The sequence below is a fragment of the Vitis vinifera genome, chromosome 8, assembly GCF_030704535.1.
Source record: "Vitis vinifera cultivar Pinot Noir 40024 chromosome 8, ASM3070453v1".
NCBI classification, from domain to species: domain Eukaryota; kingdom Viridiplantae; phylum Streptophyta; class Magnoliopsida; order Vitales; family Vitaceae; genus Vitis; species Vitis vinifera.
In genome coordinates, this window is record NC_081812.1 from 11,356,633 (window position 1) to 11,377,889 (window position 21,257).

A 21,257-nucleotide genomic window follows, 5' to 3' on the forward strand; every position below is an offset into this window, starting at 1 on the left:
TGCATGGATGAAGATACCACAATATGCTAGAATCAATTTTTTATAATTACAAATACTCATTGAAATGAGAAATTATCCATAAATATTTAGAATTTTTTGTTTAAGTCAAAACTTCATTCAATGTTTTTCATGATTAAGAATCTTCACAAGGGAAAATAAGGAAAAAATAAAGAGAAAGAAAAGAAAAGATATCATTCATTGCATCTAAAATATTCCTTAATGTCAAAACCAATTACTTAGGCGAAATTTAAGTTATATCAAAATGGAAAAAGAAAATCATCAACATCAATGGTATTAATTTTTTAGTGATTTAATAAATATAATAAATTATTTTTATATTTTACACGATTTTTTTAACATAAAAATCAAGTAATTTAAAACTATATAAATTTTTAATTATATTATATTTTCTTTCATATTTTTTTTGTTGAAATCAAATATGAGAAAATTATCCAGGAACTAAACGTGGTATTAAGATATTAGAAATGTTTTAATTCTTTAAAATTTAAAATAAAATTTAAGAATATAATATAAATTTACATTTTCTGCATAAACATTTCCTATATTTTATATGGAAATTATTTTAGAATAAAAAAAAAAATCTAAGCACAGATCACGCCGTAGACATTATCAGGAGAAGAATCTAAAAAAGAGGGTACAAAGCGTTTGAATTTTCAAAGGAAAAGGGCGACGCTTCGAGAATTCAAACAATGAGCATATGCTTATAAAGACTTGGTAAAGGGCATATGCTATGAGTCGTGTGTCGTGACCTTACGAGGTCTCACTCAGCTGTGCCTATACACAAAGTTAAATTCAATGATTAAGAAGCTGATTTCAAAAACAATACTCAACAAATTTTATATTCACGCATGCTAGCCGTCCACGTGTTTATTTCTGTCTCATTTCATGGCCAAGTATTGTGGATTTAAGAAAGTACGTGGACATACCTTTGATTTTCTGGGACTAGACTCTTCCAAAATTGACAACTGATACATACAACTTTCTTTTTTTTATGGGGTTTTTGACCCTATATCTACATCTTCATCCATGGAATGTTAAAGAGATTTTCAAGATTTAAGATAATTGTCTATGATCATTCTAGTAAAGGAGGTGACAGCTTTATGTTATGTTTGGTTCCGGAAAATATTAAATAAAAAAGTATAAAAAAAATGATTTTTTTATTTTTAGTTGTTCTATGAAAATATATATATATATATATATATAAAATTAAAATTAATTAAAAATTTATATATTTTAAAATTATTTAATTTTTATATTAATGAGTTAAAATAAATAAAATGAATTTGAAGTAAAAAAAAAAATTCAATAATTTTTTTTTTCTTTTCCTTACATTTTTCTTAAAATTTTCTGGACAAAACATAACCTTAGGGTTGATGGGTTGGGCCGACCGGCTGAGAGATCTTTATTTTTCATCGCTTGACCCACACATAGAATTAAAAATTACAGGCAGGATCTTGGGAGGTAACTGGCTAACTGGCAAGTATGAGACGAAACCCATTGGGAAAGTGATTGGACTTTGCATCATGTGACTATTTACAGCTGGCAGTGGAGTCTTTCAAAGATCAAAACCGACTTTTTGCAGTTTTATATTTCATCTGTACAACTAATGCTGAGATGCCAAGCTGGGGTTGGTCATTATTGGGTGTGAGGGGTACTGACCCAATTGCCACAGAATTATTTACAGGGAGAATGAAGGCAATCTGAGTCTGGATTTATTTTTCTCATTCATGTGGGCCGAATTTGGGTTCTCTATTTGTTTACTTCTGACTAAATATTTAATTTGTGCCAGGTTGATCAAAAGAGCTGTTCTCTCGCACTTTCCCTGGAGGGCTTCAATGAAAAGTCCCACTCAAATTGTATTCTACTTGTCTGGGACCGGGGCCGCCTTCTCTTGAGCATTATTAGTGGAATTTTAGAAGTTACAAGCCTTCAGCAACTAAGATTCAACCATGCCTTAATTTTCCTCTACCCTGTATTCATCGAGGAAGGCGGTGCCATTTTCCTGTCCTTGACTTTTCAATCCGAGAAAACAGAAGTTCAAAGCCCTTACATGACATACGCTATGGGTAGGCTTGGAGGACACATGGACAAGTTGGGGCGCAAATGTGTTTTCACACGACATATGTGCAGTGCAAATGTAGCTAATATATACAAGGTGTGCAATCATCAAGAAAATCGAGCTAGTGCCACAAGTGGTTGCAAAAAGACCAAGTCCATACTGCATAGGCATTAGGCATTAGGCATTAGGCATTAGGCATTAGGAATTAGGCACAAGAGGCTTTGTGAAGATGGATATATAAATGGGTGCATTGTCAAAATATTAATCACAACGCATCCAATCTCAATCAAGTAGTGTTTGTGGTGGAGTTGGTGCGGAGTGGGGTCATGCCCCCAATGGAATTCACTTATACGTAATTGAGCTAAGCATCAACTTAGCCAAGCCAGGATTCAGATGAGTCATGTGGGTCTACAAGAATCCAAATGAAGTGGACAAAGGCCGGTAGGGGATCAAGTGGATGAGCGGCCACCCTTCTTGGCCGGTAGGGGATCAAGTGGATGAGCGGCCACCCTTCTTAACATCCTGAACTTGTGTGAGAAATCTCTTTCCGTTTACATAGACAAACCATCCTCATGTTAATATTTTAAGGGGACATGAGAAAGGTTGACCTAGAAGTCTCAAAATTTACAAAAAAAAAGGAAAAAAAAAAAAAAGTATCAATAACTTTATCAACTTTCTCATCTCCTGCTTTCTTCATTGCTTTTTGTGCATCATACACTAAAAAAAAGGGGGGGCAGCAACAGCCAGCAGAGCCAAGCCCCCTGCACCCGCGTGAGAACACATTCCAACCATTGCGTGGGGTGCGTCCCCACCAGCTGGGGTTCAAGCCTACAAGCCCATGTAGGCGCGTATGAGTGGCGGGTGGTCTCATTCAGGACATGGGAGAGTGGGGGATTCTACTTGTTTAGCGTTCACATGCCTTGGAACATTTTCAAAAGATGCCTGACTCATGTGGCACTACCTTATGTTATGCCCCTCGTTTCTTAATATGCTTTGACCAACAACAAAAGAGTAGAAGACGCTCACTTTCTCTCACTCTCATACTTGAATTCTCTTAGGAAGCTGTCGTCTGAACATTCACTCCTTGTACCACAAACACCATATTGGTGCCTCATAATCATAGAATTATATGGCCAACATTAAGGATATGTGGGATGATGGGGCACCATTCAATGAGTCCCGGACTTACCATCTCTTTATCCATGACGCATTCGCATAGGTCACCAGTGAAATGACGCGCCATATATATATGGTGCAAGGGGCCGGAGCACTATTTGGTGGTCTAAGCCTTAAGGCGAAACACAATATAAATTATATAATCATATAATTGCGACAATCTGCGCGGGATTGCAGTGATATAGACAAAATGATTCCTGGATTTCTGCAGAGTTGAGGTGTGAGGTAGTGTGTTTATGTCAACAAAAACTCCATGCTGTTAGCAAGCCAAACAATATTGTTGTTTTTACTTTTTAGTGTCCCTATGCTCCCAGTTCAATGAATCGTGTGGGTAGTGATGTGGATCTCTAGTTTTTTTTTTTTGAAGCCTTCAAGAATTAATGGCCTGGTAAACCAAGAATACATTGATTCAATGTATCAACTGGGATTGCATATATATAATCTCAGTCGTTGAGGGCTTTGTGGCTGAGGCCATTGAACCCTTGTGTTAATTTTTGCATCTTAGAATGAACCTAGGGTATAGGGCCAACCAACGTTTCAGAAATTGGGCCTGGTTTGGTTCCATAGTGTTGGGCTAATGTCTAAATTAAAACCTTTTGGGGTTTCAGAACTGCGCACACCTATTAGTTTAGGTTTAATCATGTTATGAACTTTTTTTGCTTATAGGTGGCAATGAAAATTTAAAACTAGATATTGTTTGGCATAAAAAAAAATAAAATTATTGTGAAACCATTAAAATACTTGTCAGCAAATTATTACATACTATAATATCTTAAAGATGAAGAGATTTTGGATTTAAAGGTGATGTTTGTTTTTTTACTTATTTTTAAATAGAACCTTAATGCTTAATAGTGTTAAATATTAGATTGTTTGTTTTTATAGTATTTTATTTATATTAAGTATTAAAAAGTAAATAAAAACTAATATGTTATTTTTTTTATTTAGAAAAAGCTACATATTTTGGTTTTTTCTATTTAGTAAAAAGTTTATAATAAGTTATGAAAAAGTAAAAAAACAAACAATTTATATCTTGAAAACAAATTACTTTCAACAAAAAGCAAAAAAAAAAACAAATACCACCAAAGTTTATTTTTAATTTTGTATACAAAAGAAGACCACCCTATGCAACTCAAAGCAACTTAGGATGAGCTGGTTGACAGATAGCGGTTTGGGTTTTGAGTAGGGAGATGTTTAGTACACTGATTTAATGATTTAATATGATTTAATTAAGCTACTAAACACATTAAATATGTTAGGTAAAATAGTTTAATATTATAACTTAAAATTAAAAATAACAATTAAAAATAAATATTTTTTTTGAAATCTTAATTGTCATTTGTCTTAGTTGCCTATTTCATTTTTGCATATTTTTTTTATAAGCTCATTATTCAATTTTAATGCGAAAGTAAATGTGTTAATTTAACAATTTTAAAAATAATTAATTATTTTTTTAATGAGTAAACAAAAGTAATTTGTAAAAAAGAAATGTAAAAAAAAGGTTCTAATATATGTAGGAAGCATACAAAGAAATGCAAAGATGTCATAGAGAAACACTAAAAACAACCCCCTTAATCGAAACATAATCATTCCACAAAGTCTATAATGAAAAGAGGATTATAAAAAAAATAAAATTATATATAATTTGCACCATGTCCAAAGATTACAAATGAAAAAGAATTTACGCCTCAAATTCAAAAAAAAAAAAAACAATCAAATTAAACACTTAAAAGACATAAATTATTAAAGGAAAAAATGAGTTTTCATACCGCTCATATAAAAATAATTACAAAATAGAAATCCTTTAAAAATAATTCAAGTTTCATATAGTTATCATTCAAAGATAATATCAAAAATGATTAAAATTAGTACCTGAATGATTAAATATGGTATATTTGACAAAATATATATATATATATATATATATATATATATATATATATATATAAAATATTAGTTATTTTTAAGATAATCGCTCAAAATTTGTATTGGTTTTTTTCGGAAACATCTAAATTTTAAGAAGTTATCTTACCTTATTAAGCATTAACTTTTATGAATGATACCGAAATTTGGGGTAGATTATCATGAATGGCCGGCACAACCTTGTCTGGAGTGTCCCAACGTTGACCAACAAATTACAGGATTTGCATTGGGCGTGCACAATTGCAGGATTTGCACCTCCGGACCGACACTAAAATGATAGAAGTGTTTGCCATTAGCAGGCCGGTTAGTAGCCAGCGTGGTTTTTGCCTCACAATACCAAATGCTCTCATCAAAGCTCAACACAGGGTCCAACATGTCCACCCTACTCAAAGAACTGTGGTTTTCAGTCAATCATGGGAACCACGTCCTGTGGTTTGCAACCAATGAATTTCTTCTATCTCAGGCCCATGAAATACGAGGAAAATGCTGGCTTTCTAGTGTACAACCAATGATGAGGACTGCCCTTCTTTCACCAACCTTAATGTTCACACCTGCTCACATGGTGGCTTCCCCAGTACGTGGTCAGTTTGGCCCGTCCTTGATACTTCCTACTTCACATTCAGCTTAGTGCAGATCTGGACCCATTACAACATCTTCATGGCATGGCCGCATGACATTGCATGGTGAGGTAGATTTGATTTGATTGTTGTCGTGTTCGGTAGAGCTTGTTTTTACTCCAAAAAGTAATTTATAAATATAAAAAACTATCATTCTTGAGTTTGATTCGGAGAAAATGAATCTAATTATACCTGTGAGGCAAGGCAAATTGATTTTGATTACTAGGACTGGTACCGTAACCCAATTTTGACAACACTAACGGGTGTTATGTGTCCCAGTAATAGTCAAAATAGAATATGATTTTAGGCTTTAATTTCTCCACAATTCTAAGAGTCACATCACTGGTTTCGAAGTTGGGTCATCGCTTTTAATCTTTTTAAAGTTGGAAGAAAGGAATTTTGAAGCCATCACTACTAATCTATTCAGTATGCCAGCAAAGCCACCATGGCCTTGATGAAGAACTCATTGCCAAGTATCATGTCGAAATTATCTAAAGACACATCGAGTGAGCTAACTATAATTTTCCAGTCACCCAACTAAACAGAAAGCCATAAGTGCATTCCATTTCTCCTTTCCATCGCTTTGGCTTCAGACTTGTATATTTCCTTACCTAGTTTCCATGTAATCTTCTCGAAGGATTTGGACGACTCCTTTGGTTTTTGCTTCTAATAACTCCCCTTTTCCCTTCTAACATGAGGAAGAAACGGTACTTAATTTGTAGTTAATAACGTATTATGCTACAATCATGGTTGTGGGCATTAGCTTAATCTCAACCCACCCTTGAAGCCCAATATCAAGTTAACAACTTACCCTTCCTTTGTTTCTCTCATTGTTATATTATTAGAGATGTCTCCGGATTCCTTCTCATAAATTGTTGTAACTACTTTAGTTTGTTTAATTTTTGAATTTGTATTTTAAGTTACAACTAACACTTATCTTTAGGGATATGTTTCCAATCTGTTACAATCTCTTGTATTTATATCTACTATTTTAATGAGAAGCTGTGCGTGGCATATTTTCTTTCCTTTGTTCCTCTGTTCCTCTGTTTCTCTCATTGTTATATGGTATCAGAGCATTTAATTGTTGTTGCTCTCTTCTCCAGCCACCAGTACCATGACAACAACCAATAATTCCAACTCTCCACCTGTTATTCAAAATACAAATGAACCAAACACATCTCTCATATCCATCAATATCTTTGCCCAAGCCCCACTCAAACTCGCCACAACCAATTACATCGCTTGGAAACTTCAATTCCACACTCTCTTTGTCAGCTATGACCTCTTAGGATATATAGATGGATCTAAACCTTGTCCACCCTCCACTATCACTCAAAACAACACCACTGTACCAAATCCTACTCACAATACCTGGATTAGACAAGACCAACTGATCCTTACTGCTTTAGTTGGATCTCTTTCTCCCACAATTATCTCGTTCATTGCTAGAGCCAAAACATCAGCAGAAGCTTGGTTGATCCTGGAAAACACATATGCCAAGCCATCTTGAGGGCGCATCAAGCAGGTAAAGGATCAAATTAAAAATCTAACCAAGGGGTCTCAAACTATTACAGACTTTCTTCAATTGGTGAAGTGTCGGGTTGATGAACTTGCTATTCTTGGGGCACCAATGAATGAAGATGACCTCATAGAAAAAATTCTTGATGGTCTTGGGGATGACTATAAAGAGCTTATACGTGCAGTTCAAGCTCGCGATACCATGATCATGTTCGATAAGCTCCACGAAAAGCTTCTAAATTTTGAAGCGTCTCTTCAAGGTGCAAAATCTGAACCCTCTTATTTTCCAGCCTCAGCAAATCCTGCAAATCGTAACACTACAAGTTGGCGTCCATCAACACACTCTAGTAACAACAGAACAGATTGGCATCCCTCACCTAATACCAATAATCGCTCCCCCGCGTTTCCTAACGTTGGACAAAACTCTTCTCGCAGCCAACGACCTCCTTCTTGACCTTATCTTGGTTATTGCCAGATATGTGGAATACAGGGGCACATTGCCAAGAGATGTTCCTCTTTTCGCTTGGTGCCAAATCAACCCAATACAACTCCAGTTGCACCAGTGAACAACACTCTGACACCATGGCAACCTCGAGCTCATTTTGCAACCAACACTATTCCTTCCACTCCGCAATGGCTACTAGACAGTGGTGCTTCTCATCATGTCATTGCCGACCTGAGTAATCTATCTCTCCATACACCTTACACTGGTTCCGATGACATTATGATTGGTGATGGCTCAAGTCTTCCTATAACTCACACTGGTTCTATATCTTTTACCACTCATAACACATCATTTAAATTAGACAATGTTTTATGTGTCCCTAGCATGAGAAAAAATCTAATTTCCATTTCTCAATTTTGTACATCTAACAATGTCTTGTTGAATTCTTACCATCCTCTTTTCATGTGAAGGAACTTCGCACGGGGGCAATCCTTTTGAAGGGTCACATGAAGGATGGGGTGTATGAATGACCGGTTTCCTCTTCCCCAACAACTCCATTAGTAGCCTTTTCTAGTGTCAAAACTTCTTCCTCTGAGTGGCATCATAGATTAGGCCATCCTGCTTTTCCCATTTTAAAACACATTGTTTTGCATTATCAGTTAGATTTGTCTTCCTCTCTTATCTCTGATTTTTTGTGTAAGGCTTGTCACTACAATAAAAGCCATAAATTACCTTTCTCTACATCTACTGTTGTCTCATCTCAACCACTTGAAATTATTTTCTCTGATGTGTGGACTTCCCCTGTTATCTCCCATAACGGTTTTAAATATTATGTCATATTTGTTGATCACTTTACTAAATACATTTGGTTTTATCCCTTTCAACAAAAATATGAAGTTAAAGACGTGTTAATCAGATTTAAAGCCATTGTGGAAACACACTTTCAAAAGAAAATTCATACACTTTATTCCGATAATGGTGGTGAATACTTGGCTCTTCAAACTTTTCTTATTACCCATGGGATCACTCACCTTACTACTCTACCACACACTCTTGAACACAATGGGTACTCTGAAAAACGTCATCGTCACATTGTCGAAACAGGTCTCACTCTCCTCTCTCATGCATCACTTCCTTTAACGTTTTGGACTCATGTTTTTGCCATTGCTGTTTACCTAATAAATCGCAAGCCCACTCCCACACTAAATCTATCATTTCCATATGAAAACATTTTTGGCTCTCCCCCAAACTACTCTAAACTTAGGATTTTTGGTTGTTTGTGCTACCCATGGTTACGTTCTTATTCATCTCACAAACTTGAGTCTCGTTCCAAGCCTTGTATTTTTCTCGGCTATTCTCTTACTCAAAGTGCTTATTTGTACTATCATCCTCCCACATCTAGAATGTATGTCTCTCGTCATATCAAATTTGTTGAGTCTGTCTTCCCATCTCTTAATTTATCCATGCCATCTACTTGTCCACAACCCGACACTGTCTCCACATGAATTCCTCCCATCATCATAGTTCCAACCAACCAAGCTTCCACTGGGACATTCAACACACCATCTGCAGTTCAACCTCAAGGACAGCTCTCATGTGATGCTTCGTTCCCTGCTACCAACACAACCCCACACATATCACATAAGTCTACTATTCAACCAACCATCTCTCTTCCTTCACCTGAAATCCAACCAACCACCTCCATGCTTTCACCCAACACCCAACTAAACACATCTATCCCTGTCCCTAACACAACTTCACAACCACCACCCACACATTCAATGACCATTAGAGCCAAAAACAACATTCGAAAACCAATCCAGAAACTTAATCTCTCCACACAACTCTCTCACCTTTGCGATGTAGAACCAACCACTATGACCCAAGCTCTCAAAAATCCAAAATGGCGTCGGGCCATGTCTGAAGAATATGATGCTCTTGTTCGAAATGGGGCATGGGAGCTTGTCCCATCAGATTCTATTCACAATATAGTTGGATGTAAGTGGATTTTTCGAACTAAACGTCACTTTGATAGTTCTGTTGATAGGCACAAAGCACGCTTGGTTGCGAAAGGCTTTCATCAACGACCAGGAATTGACTATCATGACACTTTCAGTCTTGTGGTGAAGCCTACTACAGTCCATTTAGTTCTTAGCCTTGCTGTGAGTCGTGGTTGGTCTCTACGACAACTAGATGTAAACAATGCCTTTTTGCAAGGTCATCTCTCTGAAGATGTTTATACGTCTCAACCTCTAGGTTTTGTTGATTTAGATAATCCAACTCATGTTTGCAAGCTTCAGAAAGCAATTTATGGGCTTAAACAAGCTCCACGAGCATGGTACCACGAGCTTCGCAAATTCCTTATTGCTTTGGGTTTTCACAATTCTCATGTCGATACATCTCTTTTTGTTTTAAACACTGGTGGTAACCTTCTCTATCTTCTGGTTTATGTGGATGACATCATTCTTACCGGAAATGATGATACTATGGTTCACAAGTTTATGCAACTGCTTGCTCACCAATTTTATCTAAAAGATCTGGGGCACTTATCATATTTTCTTAGTGTGGAAGTTATTCCAACTGATCATGGTATACTCTTCTCTCAACGAAGTTACATTGTTGATCTTCTTACTCACACAAAAATGATGGATGCTAAACCAGTACATACTCCATTACCTACCAGTCCTATTACATTGCACTTAGGTTCTTCCTTCAAGGATTCCACAGAGTATAAAACAATTGTTGGCAGCTTACAATACTTACTGATCACACGACCAGACATTACCTTTGCTGTTAACAAGCTTTCTCAATACATGCATCAGCCGACTACAAAACATTGGATCCTTGTGAGACGTCTCCTGCACTATCTATGTGGTTCCTCTAGTGATGGCATTCAGCTTTACCATGACTCCCCCCTCTCTCTACATGCCTTTTCCGATTCTGACTGGGTTGGAAATAAGGATGATCTCACATCTACTAGTGCCTATGTTGTTTACATTGGCCGTAATCCTATCTCATGGAGTTCCAAGAAGCAAAGAACAGTTGCTAGATCCTCTATGGAGGCTGAATATCGGTCGGTAGCTGCCATAGCTGCAGAGCTTAACTGGGTCAGTTCTCTCTTGACAGAACTGGGTATTGTTCTTCCTCAATCCCCTGTGATTTATTGTGACAATATTGGGGCAACCAACTTATGCTCAAACCTAATTTTTCACTCCAGGATGAAGCATGTCGCCATTGATTTTCATTTTATTCGTGAGCAAGTTCAAAATGGCACTTTACGTGTTTCTCATGTTTCAAGTGATGATCAACTTGCTGATGCCCTTACCAAACCTTTTCCCAAGTCTCGGTTTCTTTCACTTAAATCCAAGATTGGTCTCGTCACATGACCCCAATCTTGAGGGGGCATATTAAAGATGTCTCTCGATTTCTTCTCATAAATTGTTGTAACTGCTTTAGTTTGTTTAATTTTTGAATTTTTATTTTAAGTTACAACTTACACTTATCTTTAGGGATACGTTTCCAATCTGTTACAATCTCTTGTATTTATATATGCTATTTTAATGAGAAGCTGTGCGTGGCATATTCCCTTTCCTCTGTTCCTCTATTTCTCTCATTGTTATACCTATGACATATCTTTGATGACAAGATCGAATAACTAAACTCCTCGTTATAGTCTTTGATAGATTCAATATGCTTAAGTTTATTTAGATACTCTCCCCTACAAGCTATAACATGAGAAGGAATCGATCCTTCAACTCTTTCTTAAGGGTCTCCTATGTGTTGATTTGAGGTCTATAACACTCAAACACCATCACTCTTCTGGTACACCATAATAGCTTTGCATCACCCAACATGTACATAGTGGTAATGGTAACTTACCTATTTTTATTGGGATCACACGTTTGTTTAGGCTGTTTATGTAACATCTACTATGCCTCAAATGAGAACCCTTGTCAGTTACTTCCCCTTCAAGCGACAATATCTTGGCTTGGAACTCCATCATAGCCTTGACATTAACCTATAAATCTTAATGAGTTTATCATGATGCTCTAACAAGTTCCTATGAACTTTAAGAGTTCATTAACGACTTCCTCTACCCTAATGACCATAAATCTCTTTTGTATCAAAAGACTGCCTTTTTTATGTAAACATTTTGGTTAAAAAAAAGAAGAGAAAGAGTCATTATAACTTTGGTAGTACTCCTTGTATTGTCTTTAAGACTGGCCTATGGAAGTTGTCAAATTATGTCAAAATAATTATTTTTTTTGGCTAGATTCTTGAATTGGGAATGTAAAAAATTGATTTGAATGAATTTAGATTTGACTAAGGTAAGACTAATTGAGTTGCAAGAGAATTGTTGATTACTAATTCAAATGATTCAAGATTGGGGGTTCCACAATCCAACTTCGGGTATAGGATCTTAGGCAAAATAAGGATACTAATTTTAGTTAGTCTTAAGATATTTCAAATATAAGATCAAATTAGACTAGCCTGAGTTCCATAACTCAATGATGCATCCATGCTTCAACTTTTAATATTTTGTTCTATTATAAAATACCAAATAAATAAATGAATTTGAAATATGGGTTTAGGTCTAAGAATTAAGCCTTTACCATTTTGCGTAGATTTGCCTTAATGTAGATAACAATGACAAAACCTCATCTAACTAGAGATTAAAAATTATCAAGAATTCTTAGTATAAAGAAATGGATAATTATATCATCTCCCAATTCAAACTAACATAAGAGGACATTTTGACTTCTATGTTAATGCTCTGACCTTTATTTTGTTTCAATTACACCCATTATTTTTCATGGGCTTTAACCCTAGGTTTTCATGATTCACACCGTAATATGACTTTTTAACCTCTTATAGGTGTGTTTTCACATACACATTCCATTAAAGAAAAGTAAAGAACCATTCTTGAAAGTTAAAAAAAAAAAATACTTGGATTAATATAAATAGAAGAAAAAGACCCAACCAAGATCCTTCAATGTTTTCTTCATCTCTTTCCAAAAAAATCTAATAAGAATCATCATAATGAAAAACCTAAAATTTGAGTTTTTATAGCTAGGGCAAAAAACCTAATATGTGACATATTCCTTGTTAGGATATAACACTTAAAAATATGACATGATGTAACAAATTTAAAATTTAAAATTTATTTCATATTATTGTAGTTGCACTTTTATTTATCCTTAATTTATACATTATATCTTATGAGAATTTTGGCTTGACATTTTTTGCATTGTACATGACTTTGGTGCATTAGGAGTTACATAAAAGATTTAAGTCATGAGTTCCTTACAAGTAGATGATTCGTTCACAATTGGTTTTTGGAATTAGACAATTCATTTGATGTTGTAGTACATTACCTCCTAATTGAATGGATGATTAATCCTGGTCATTAGGATAAGGTTTTTGTGGTGAGTGCACTAGTGTGTATGGTAACCATGGAAGAAAATATCGGTAATCACGGATATATCGGTACTTCGATTTTACAGATATATCGGAGATATATCGGCGGATATTTTGGAAAAAAAAATCGGTAGGCTTAAAATTGTTAAAAACTCATGGAAATGTAAAGAAAACTTCATAATAATATAATTAGAAGTATAATAGACATTTTAAAGTTGTTTTGTAGAAAAAATTGATATACATATGATATAATTTGCGATATTAAATGTAATTATATCATGTCGATCTAAAGAAATGTTAATTTTGTAATTGTTCTCATTATAAAGTCACATAAAATACTTCATTTCATTAAATAGCAATAATTCGTACACATTACATTACAATGTCCCTTTAATACCAAAATGAGGATCGATGTGGTTCAATGGGATTGATAGATGAAGGAACGCCGTCTTGCTGTTGGAGACAGTATTGGTACCAACTCAATGAGCCTCGATAATATTGCTTAAAAATTCTAACATGCCATGCATATATCTCTTGAGTCCTGCCTACTGCCTCTACATGGATAGGATACTCAAAGTTCACCCATGTGTTAATGCCCAATCCTCCTTCCATCTGATATGGAACTTGGTAAGACATTTGTCTAGAAGGTGAATAACACGACATACCATACTCTTCATCTGTTGAACTTGAAGGTTGACCATAACTCATCACATGAGGAGGGTAGACATTAGCCTCATTCGAGGAGTCACTAAATTGAGTTCCTATACTCATAGATTCAAAACTCCCTGAAAGTAACTCCTCATTATATGGTTCCATCATTCGTTCTCTTCCTCTATATGGCTTCCCAATAGCTCCTATGCCTGGACCAGCTCTTCTAGAGCCATGGTCTTCATCCTGTGTGCAGTGTGTGAAAGTATTTTCACAGGTGAATTGGCTGACTGGATATTGACTATGTTGACGTTCATTAATATCTCCTCCCGCATTATCACCTTCATCATCAGTTCCACCTCTTGAACCATCGTAACCAGAAGCAGAAGTACCTCCAGCACTAGGTCTACTACTATGGCCAGCACTTGTGGAGTCAATCTCTTGGTGGGAATCATCAGTATCTTTGCTAAAACTTTCAGAGTGAACTTCTTCAGACAACACACGTTCAACATTAACTCCAAATTCTCGAGCATGAGCAGCAATTCGTGGATCGGGATTTCCAACTTCGTCATCCAAGTGTATAGGTCTCACCCATTGGAACAACTGATTATCTTCTTCTTCACCCACCTCGGCTGAAATGTCAAGAAGATCAAGATAATCTTTTTCAGCAACTCGATCATTTTCTGCCTCCATATCGCGTAACTTTAGCCTCATATTATAGTAACAAAAAACTAATTGCTCCAATCGAGAGTAAGCCAAACGATTTCGTTGCTTTGTGTGGATGAGAGCAAACGTGCTCCAATTTCTCTCACAGGCAGTAGATGACGCAGTTTGTGAGAGAACTTTGATGGCTAACTTTCTCAATGTAGGTGTTTGATTCCCATACATAAACCACCATTCAGCTGCAACCAATTTGATAATCATATAAATACTTATGTGGTGAATTTACAATAATGATAATCAATTTTTTCCTACAAAGACTCACCGGGCACCATGGTTGACCTTGCTGCAATTGCCACTCGATCACCGAATCCTCTTTTTGCATCTCGAAAAAGCACAAGCTATGTATTCAACATTTAATTTGTTAATATCATATTTGTTAGTAAACGTTCAAATAAATTGATGAATGAAATTATTGTTTTATAGACAAATAACAGTTTTTTATTTACCTCATTTCCAAATTGACCAAGTGATTCAGTAGTTGGATCTAATTTTGCAAAAACATCATGGACCGCTTGAAGTAGTTCCGGATCACTACCAACTCCACGCCTATATTGAAATCTTGGATTCAAGAAGTATGCTACAATAAAATTAAGTAGAGTTAGTATTTTTTTAAACAAAATTAAATACAGAGTAAAAACTTATAAAGATATATAGTACTTAAGTACCTGCTGCATGAAGTGGACGTTTTAGTGTTTTCTCCCAAATATCTTGTATTATTTTGAACATCCAATCTCCAGCTCCTTGACGCGTAAGGTTCGTTTTCATCACGTGCATAAGCTCATACACAAATGGCATTGTGGGAACAACTTCAGAATCCATAAGTCGAAGCACCACGTATAATGGCTCATATAATGAAACTATATTTGTCATTCTGTCCCAATACGCATGGTCAAACAATAATTGCTCCAACTCTCGTCCATGTTTTGTTCGACTCAGCTTGTGTTGTGCCCAATCATCACTCATAAACAATTTTTTCAAATCGACCATTTTTTTAAGAAGACTGTCAAGAGCAATATAATTGGTAGCAAACCTTGTAGCTCCTGGTCGAACAATGTCTCCACCACAATACAGTCTCATTTGTGCTAGTAACCAACCATGATTGTAAATGAAGTTAGTTATCTTGCGAGCATTGTTTATCACCTCGATAACACTGGGTCTTTTACCAATGTCTTCAAAGATTAAGTCGATGCAGTGCGCCGCACACGGAGTCCAGTATAAGTTATACTTCTTCATCAATTGTTTCCCTGCTTTCATGAACGCCGACCCATTATCTGTGACAATTTGGACCACATTTTCTTTACCGACTTCTTTGATAACAGTCTTCAATAGGTCGTATATATACTTGTGGTCTTTGATATAGTTCGATGCATCAACTGACTTAAGGAAGACCGTGCTCCCTTTAGAATAAACCATGAAATTAATAATACTTAATTTCGTGGGCCCTGTCCATCCATCTGACATTATTGTGCACCCATATGTCTTCCATTTTTCTCTTTGTTGGTTCACATAAGCTTCCATTTCTCTGTACTCCATTTCCAAGTACTTGTTCTTTATGTCAAATGGAGATGGAGGTTCGATTCCCATTCCTGCACTTCATATAAAAAAAATGTAAAACATGTCACAAAAGACTATACTTACTAAAAGTATAACACAGTATAACATTTAAAAAATTAGTAATTACCAGCTTGTTGTGCACCAATAATCATATTCTTGAAGTGATGAGACTTTGCTTTTGCGGGTGCGACGCTCTCATAAATGAAGAATTTGCTAATTAAGCGTCCCATCGTTTCTTTAATTGCACCACCCTTGAATATATCTTTGATATTTTTTTGTTTTGCTACAGAAGACTTGTAAAGTGAAAGGGCAATAGGGGGTGATTGTTGCGAATGTCGCATACTATGTGATTTTCGCATCATCGACGGTAATCCAGTAGACTGTGAAGACTCCCCCGTTTTGCGTTTACTTCCTACAATATTCTCATATTGTTCACATTCCCATTCTGATGCTTTCGAGGCACGAACTGCAGATCGATATGCATCCCGCTCATCTGGGTGCATATCTGCCGGATACATATACACATCTTCATTCTCAACATCTTCATCATCATCATCTTCGTCTACCAAATGTGTATGATGAGTCCCCATTGTGCCACGTAATTGAGCACGAATTTCTTCAATATCTGCATTTTTCTTTGCTTTTGCTTTTGCTTTTGTTTTGTCATGCACTAGGAATCGTATCTCTTCTTTCACTTCGGGCGGCACTCTCGGACACTTTTTGGTGTTGTTATGCGGGTCTTTTTGCATTAAATGAAACTTGAATCGCGTGATGCCTCCACTTTTCATCACCAACCCACAGAAATTACAAATTGTTCCATTTCGGTTACCCTCAATCGGTAAACAATACTTCCAAGCCGGATCTCGCCCTGGCAGGGCAGAACCACCTTCACTAGCCATGCTAAATCTATTGCAATAAAAATACACTTGAATGTGATTTCAATGTAAACAAAAATCAAGTCAATATTTAAATTTAAATATATGAGAAATGTACAAAATAATGATAAAGAATGAACATAGTTGATATTCCATATATTTAATTAAACTAATTAAATAATTTAGCTAAGTTAATTTTTTGAATCTAAATCTAATTCTATGAAAAATTTACTAAATTAAAAATTAATCATAATTGGATATGAAACTAAATCATGATAATCATAAAAATTGAACATATTTAATATTCCATATATAGTAGTTCATGTTAATTAAACTAATTAAATAATTTAGCTAAGTTAATTTTTTAAATCTAGATCTAATTCTATGATAAATTTACTAAATTAAAAATTAATCATAATTGGATATGAAACTAAATCATGATAATCATAAAAATTGAACATATTTAATATTCCATATGTAGTAGTTCATGTTAATTAAACTAATTAAATAATTTAGCTAAGTTAATTTTTTGAATCTAAATATAATTTTATGAAAAATTTACTAAATTAAAAATTAATCATAATTGGATATGAAACTAAATCATGATAATCATAAAAATGGAACATATTTAATATTCCATATATAGTAGTTCATATTAATTAAACTAATTAAATAATTTAGCTAAGTTAATTTTTTAAATCTAGATCTAATTCTATGATAAATTTACTAAATTAAAAACTAATCATAATTGCATATGAAAAAAAATCCCAATAATCATAAAAATGAACATATTTCATATTCAAAATATACTAGTTCATGTTAATTAAACTAATTAAATAATTTAGCTAAGTTAATTTTTTGAATCTAAATCTAATTTTATGAAAAATTTACTAAATTAAAAATTAATCATAATTGGATATAAAACTAAATCATGATAATCATAAAAATTGAACATATTTAATATTCCATATATAGTAGTTCATGTTAATTAAACTAATTAAATAATTTAGCTAAGTTAATTTTTTAAATCTAGATCTAATTCTATGATAAATTTACTAAATTAAAAATTAATCATAATTGCATATGAAAAAAAATCCCAATAATCATAAAAATAAACATATTTCATATTCAAAATATACTAGTTCATGTTAATTAAATTAATTAAATAATTTAGCATGTTAATTAAATTAATTAAATGTGAAACTAAATCACAAATAATCATCTAAAATAAACATATCAATTTATAATTAAATAATCAAATTAACCTAAGTCAATTCAATAAAAATATACAAATTAATTACTATTGAATATAAAAATAACATTAAATCATCCATATTAATTATAATTGCAAACAAAATTAATTACAATTTAAAATAAACATACCTTCAAATTGGAGTAACGAGAGAGCAAATGAAGAATGAAAGCAACAATGGGTGAAATTGATGGAAAAATGGCAATTTATAGAAGAAATTTGGGCCAAAATAGCCGTTGGAACACCAATTTACCTTTGAAATTCAAATCTGGCCGTTGGATCACAAACTGGGACAAATCTGGCCGTTGGATCACATTATTAACGTTGGAATCGCATCTGGGCCATTGGATCAACGCGGGGGAAATCTAAGCCGTCAGATCGAGGTGGAGAGAGGAGCGAAAAATCGGCGATTTATCGCCGAAATATAGCCGATTTATCGGCGATTTCCCGCGGCCACAAGCGATTTTATGAAAAAATCGCCGATTTATCGAGATTCGGCGATATATCGCCGATATATCGCCGATTTATCCCCGATTAATTGGCGATTTTTTGCGAAATATCCTCCCCCGATTTTTCTCCTCCATATGTCGTGTCGCCGCCGTCCGATACAAGATATATCGGCGATATTTCGCGATTTTTTCCTCCATGATGGTAACACATAGGATTAACTGCTATTCTTTGTTATCCAAAATACAAAACCTAAATTACATAGCAATTCTAGCAAAGGAAAATCAAAGAAAGAGTTACTACAACTTTTATAGTACTTTAGGTATCATCCTCAATGACTAACCTATAGAAGTTGTTAAACTAGGTTTAAATGATTGTTTTTTTTTCCCTCATTTCTTAAATCGAGTAAGTATAAAATATGATATGAATAAAACAGAATTCATTAAAATAAACCTAATTAAATTGCAACATAATTATTGATTTTAATTCAAATAATTCAAGATTGAGGGTTCCACAATCTAACTTCAGGCATAGCATTTCAAGCAAAACAAGGATATCAATTTTAGTTAGTCTTAAACTATTCAGAATGTGAGGTCAAACGAGATCAACTCGAGTTTCATAACTCAAGGTTGCATTCGTATCCTAACTTTTAATATTTTATTTCATTATTGAACTACTAAATGGATGAATGAATATGAAATTTGAGTTTAGATATAAGATTTAGGCCTTTATCATTTTGTGTAGATTTGTTTTATGTTAAATAATAATAACAAAACCTCAGATAACTAGAGATTAAGAATTACTAAAAATCCAGAGTATCAAAGAATGAGTTATTATACCATTCTCTAATTCAAACTAACATTAAATGATATTTATGTTTTTATTTATTATGCCTTAACATTTTATTCATTTCATTTTTAGCTCAATTTTTTCCATTGTTTTTTCTTGGCTCTAATCCTAGGTTTTCATATTTCACACCCCAATATGACTTTTTAGCCTCTCATGGTGATGATTTAATTCACACAATCCATAAACAAAGAATAAAGAACCATCTTGAATAAAAGAAATTGGAAACAATTCATGATTAAATTAATAAAATAGAAAAAAAAAAAAAAAACCTTTAATATCATCTTCTTTCCCCTAAAAAATCCAAAAGCTCCGAAGAAAAACTTACAAATTGAGTTTTTATAGTTTCTGCAAAAAGACAACACGTAACTTGTTCTTATTAGCCATTTATTTTTCAAATAATTATCTAAAAATGACTAAAAAACTGTTGATTTCAAGTCGTATGGGACCCACTTAGAGTATATGGAGTGCCCAAGATGTAATTCCTAAGGTGGAGGAAGCAAAATGTCAAAGTGGTTGTGTGATTTCGAAATCATAAGTTGAATTACAAAATCCCGTTTTGAATCCATTATGCTCCTTCAATTTTGCTCAATTGTCTTTAAATAGCCATAACTTCCTTGTTTCTACTTAGATTTCCATATCGCTTGAAATGTTAGACTCCTAACTTCCCGAACTTAGAAAAAAATATATAGCAACCTTGAGAAATGCTCCATATTTCACCTAAAATTATAGTATAAGTTGTTGCCAAATTTTAAGGTTCCAATTTGAATGTTTGAACTTTAAGCTATGTCTTTCAACCTTCTTTTTTGCATTTGCTTGCTCTCCAACTCTTTACATAACCTTAATTTATCATATTTCTTGCTATGAATTGTTCCATTTTCATTTTTTGAGACTTTGATCAAGCTTGACACTCTTGGAGCTCCTTTTAAGCATATTTAGTCTTTTCCCTACTTTGGTTGAAAAATGACTTCTTCAACTTGCATCATTTTCATCATTCAAACTTGAGGTTTAACTCAAGATATATGTTAAATCTATGATTAGGGTCTTAACAATAATTCAAATTAAGTTGAGCCTTTATATTTGTATATTTCATTCCTATATATGCCATTGGATCACAAATTATGACTCTAATCAAGAGGATATAGTGAGTCATGACATAAGGCGATTAGGTAGTCATGACTTCACCAAACTATTATACTATATTATTTCTCAACCTTGAGAGAATATTGAGTTTATGCCAAAGTTTGTAGTGACTTTGATCTATGAGTGAGATCCTAAGGTGATAATATACTCCCTATGGATTGAGCCATTATTGACAAAAGCTAGAAGCAACAAGTATTTTCAATAGAGACATCATGACATCTCATGAACTTCGAGATAATATGTCCATTTGGGTGATCCTAAGGACATGTTATCATGAAATCTATGAGTATAGTAATTCCTTAAATGGAATTTAACATATGCTCTTGTGAGTTAGAATATGTCAACTAACATAATGGGAAAATTTATAACTCAAGGATGGTAAAGGTAATCTTGAGAAACTGATAGCTTTCACTTTGTTAGATTATGAATACTAGTTGATGGGGAGACTATACATGGTTGATTGTGAGTCACGAACCTGAACATTTTGTGTTTCTTTATTTTCTACATAGGGTATTGGAGAGTAATTGACTCTCTATAGTGAAATATTAAGTGAACTTTAGAATTAGATCATAAGGGAGCCAATCTTGTTTTATGG

At 34.1% G+C, this 21,257-nt stretch overlaps 1 protein-coding gene across 1 annotated transcript; it reads right to left on the reverse strand.

Annotated features, from left to right (window-relative positions):
• Positions 1–14,793: 14,793 nt before the first annotated feature.
• On the reverse strand, positions 14,794–16,377 carry LOC132254203 (uncharacterized). Its single transcript, XM_059739353.1, has 3 exons — positions 16,227–16,377; positions 15,270–16,131; positions 14,794–14,857 (listed from the first exon to the last, which is right to left on the reverse strand). The coding sequence occupies exons 1-3, from the start codon at positions 16,327–16,329 to the stop codon at positions 14,794–14,796; spliced, it is 1,029 nt and encodes a 342-aa protein (XP_059595336.1). The 5' UTR covers positions 16,330–16,377.
• Between the last annotated feature and the right edge of the window lie 4,880 nt (positions 16,378–21,257).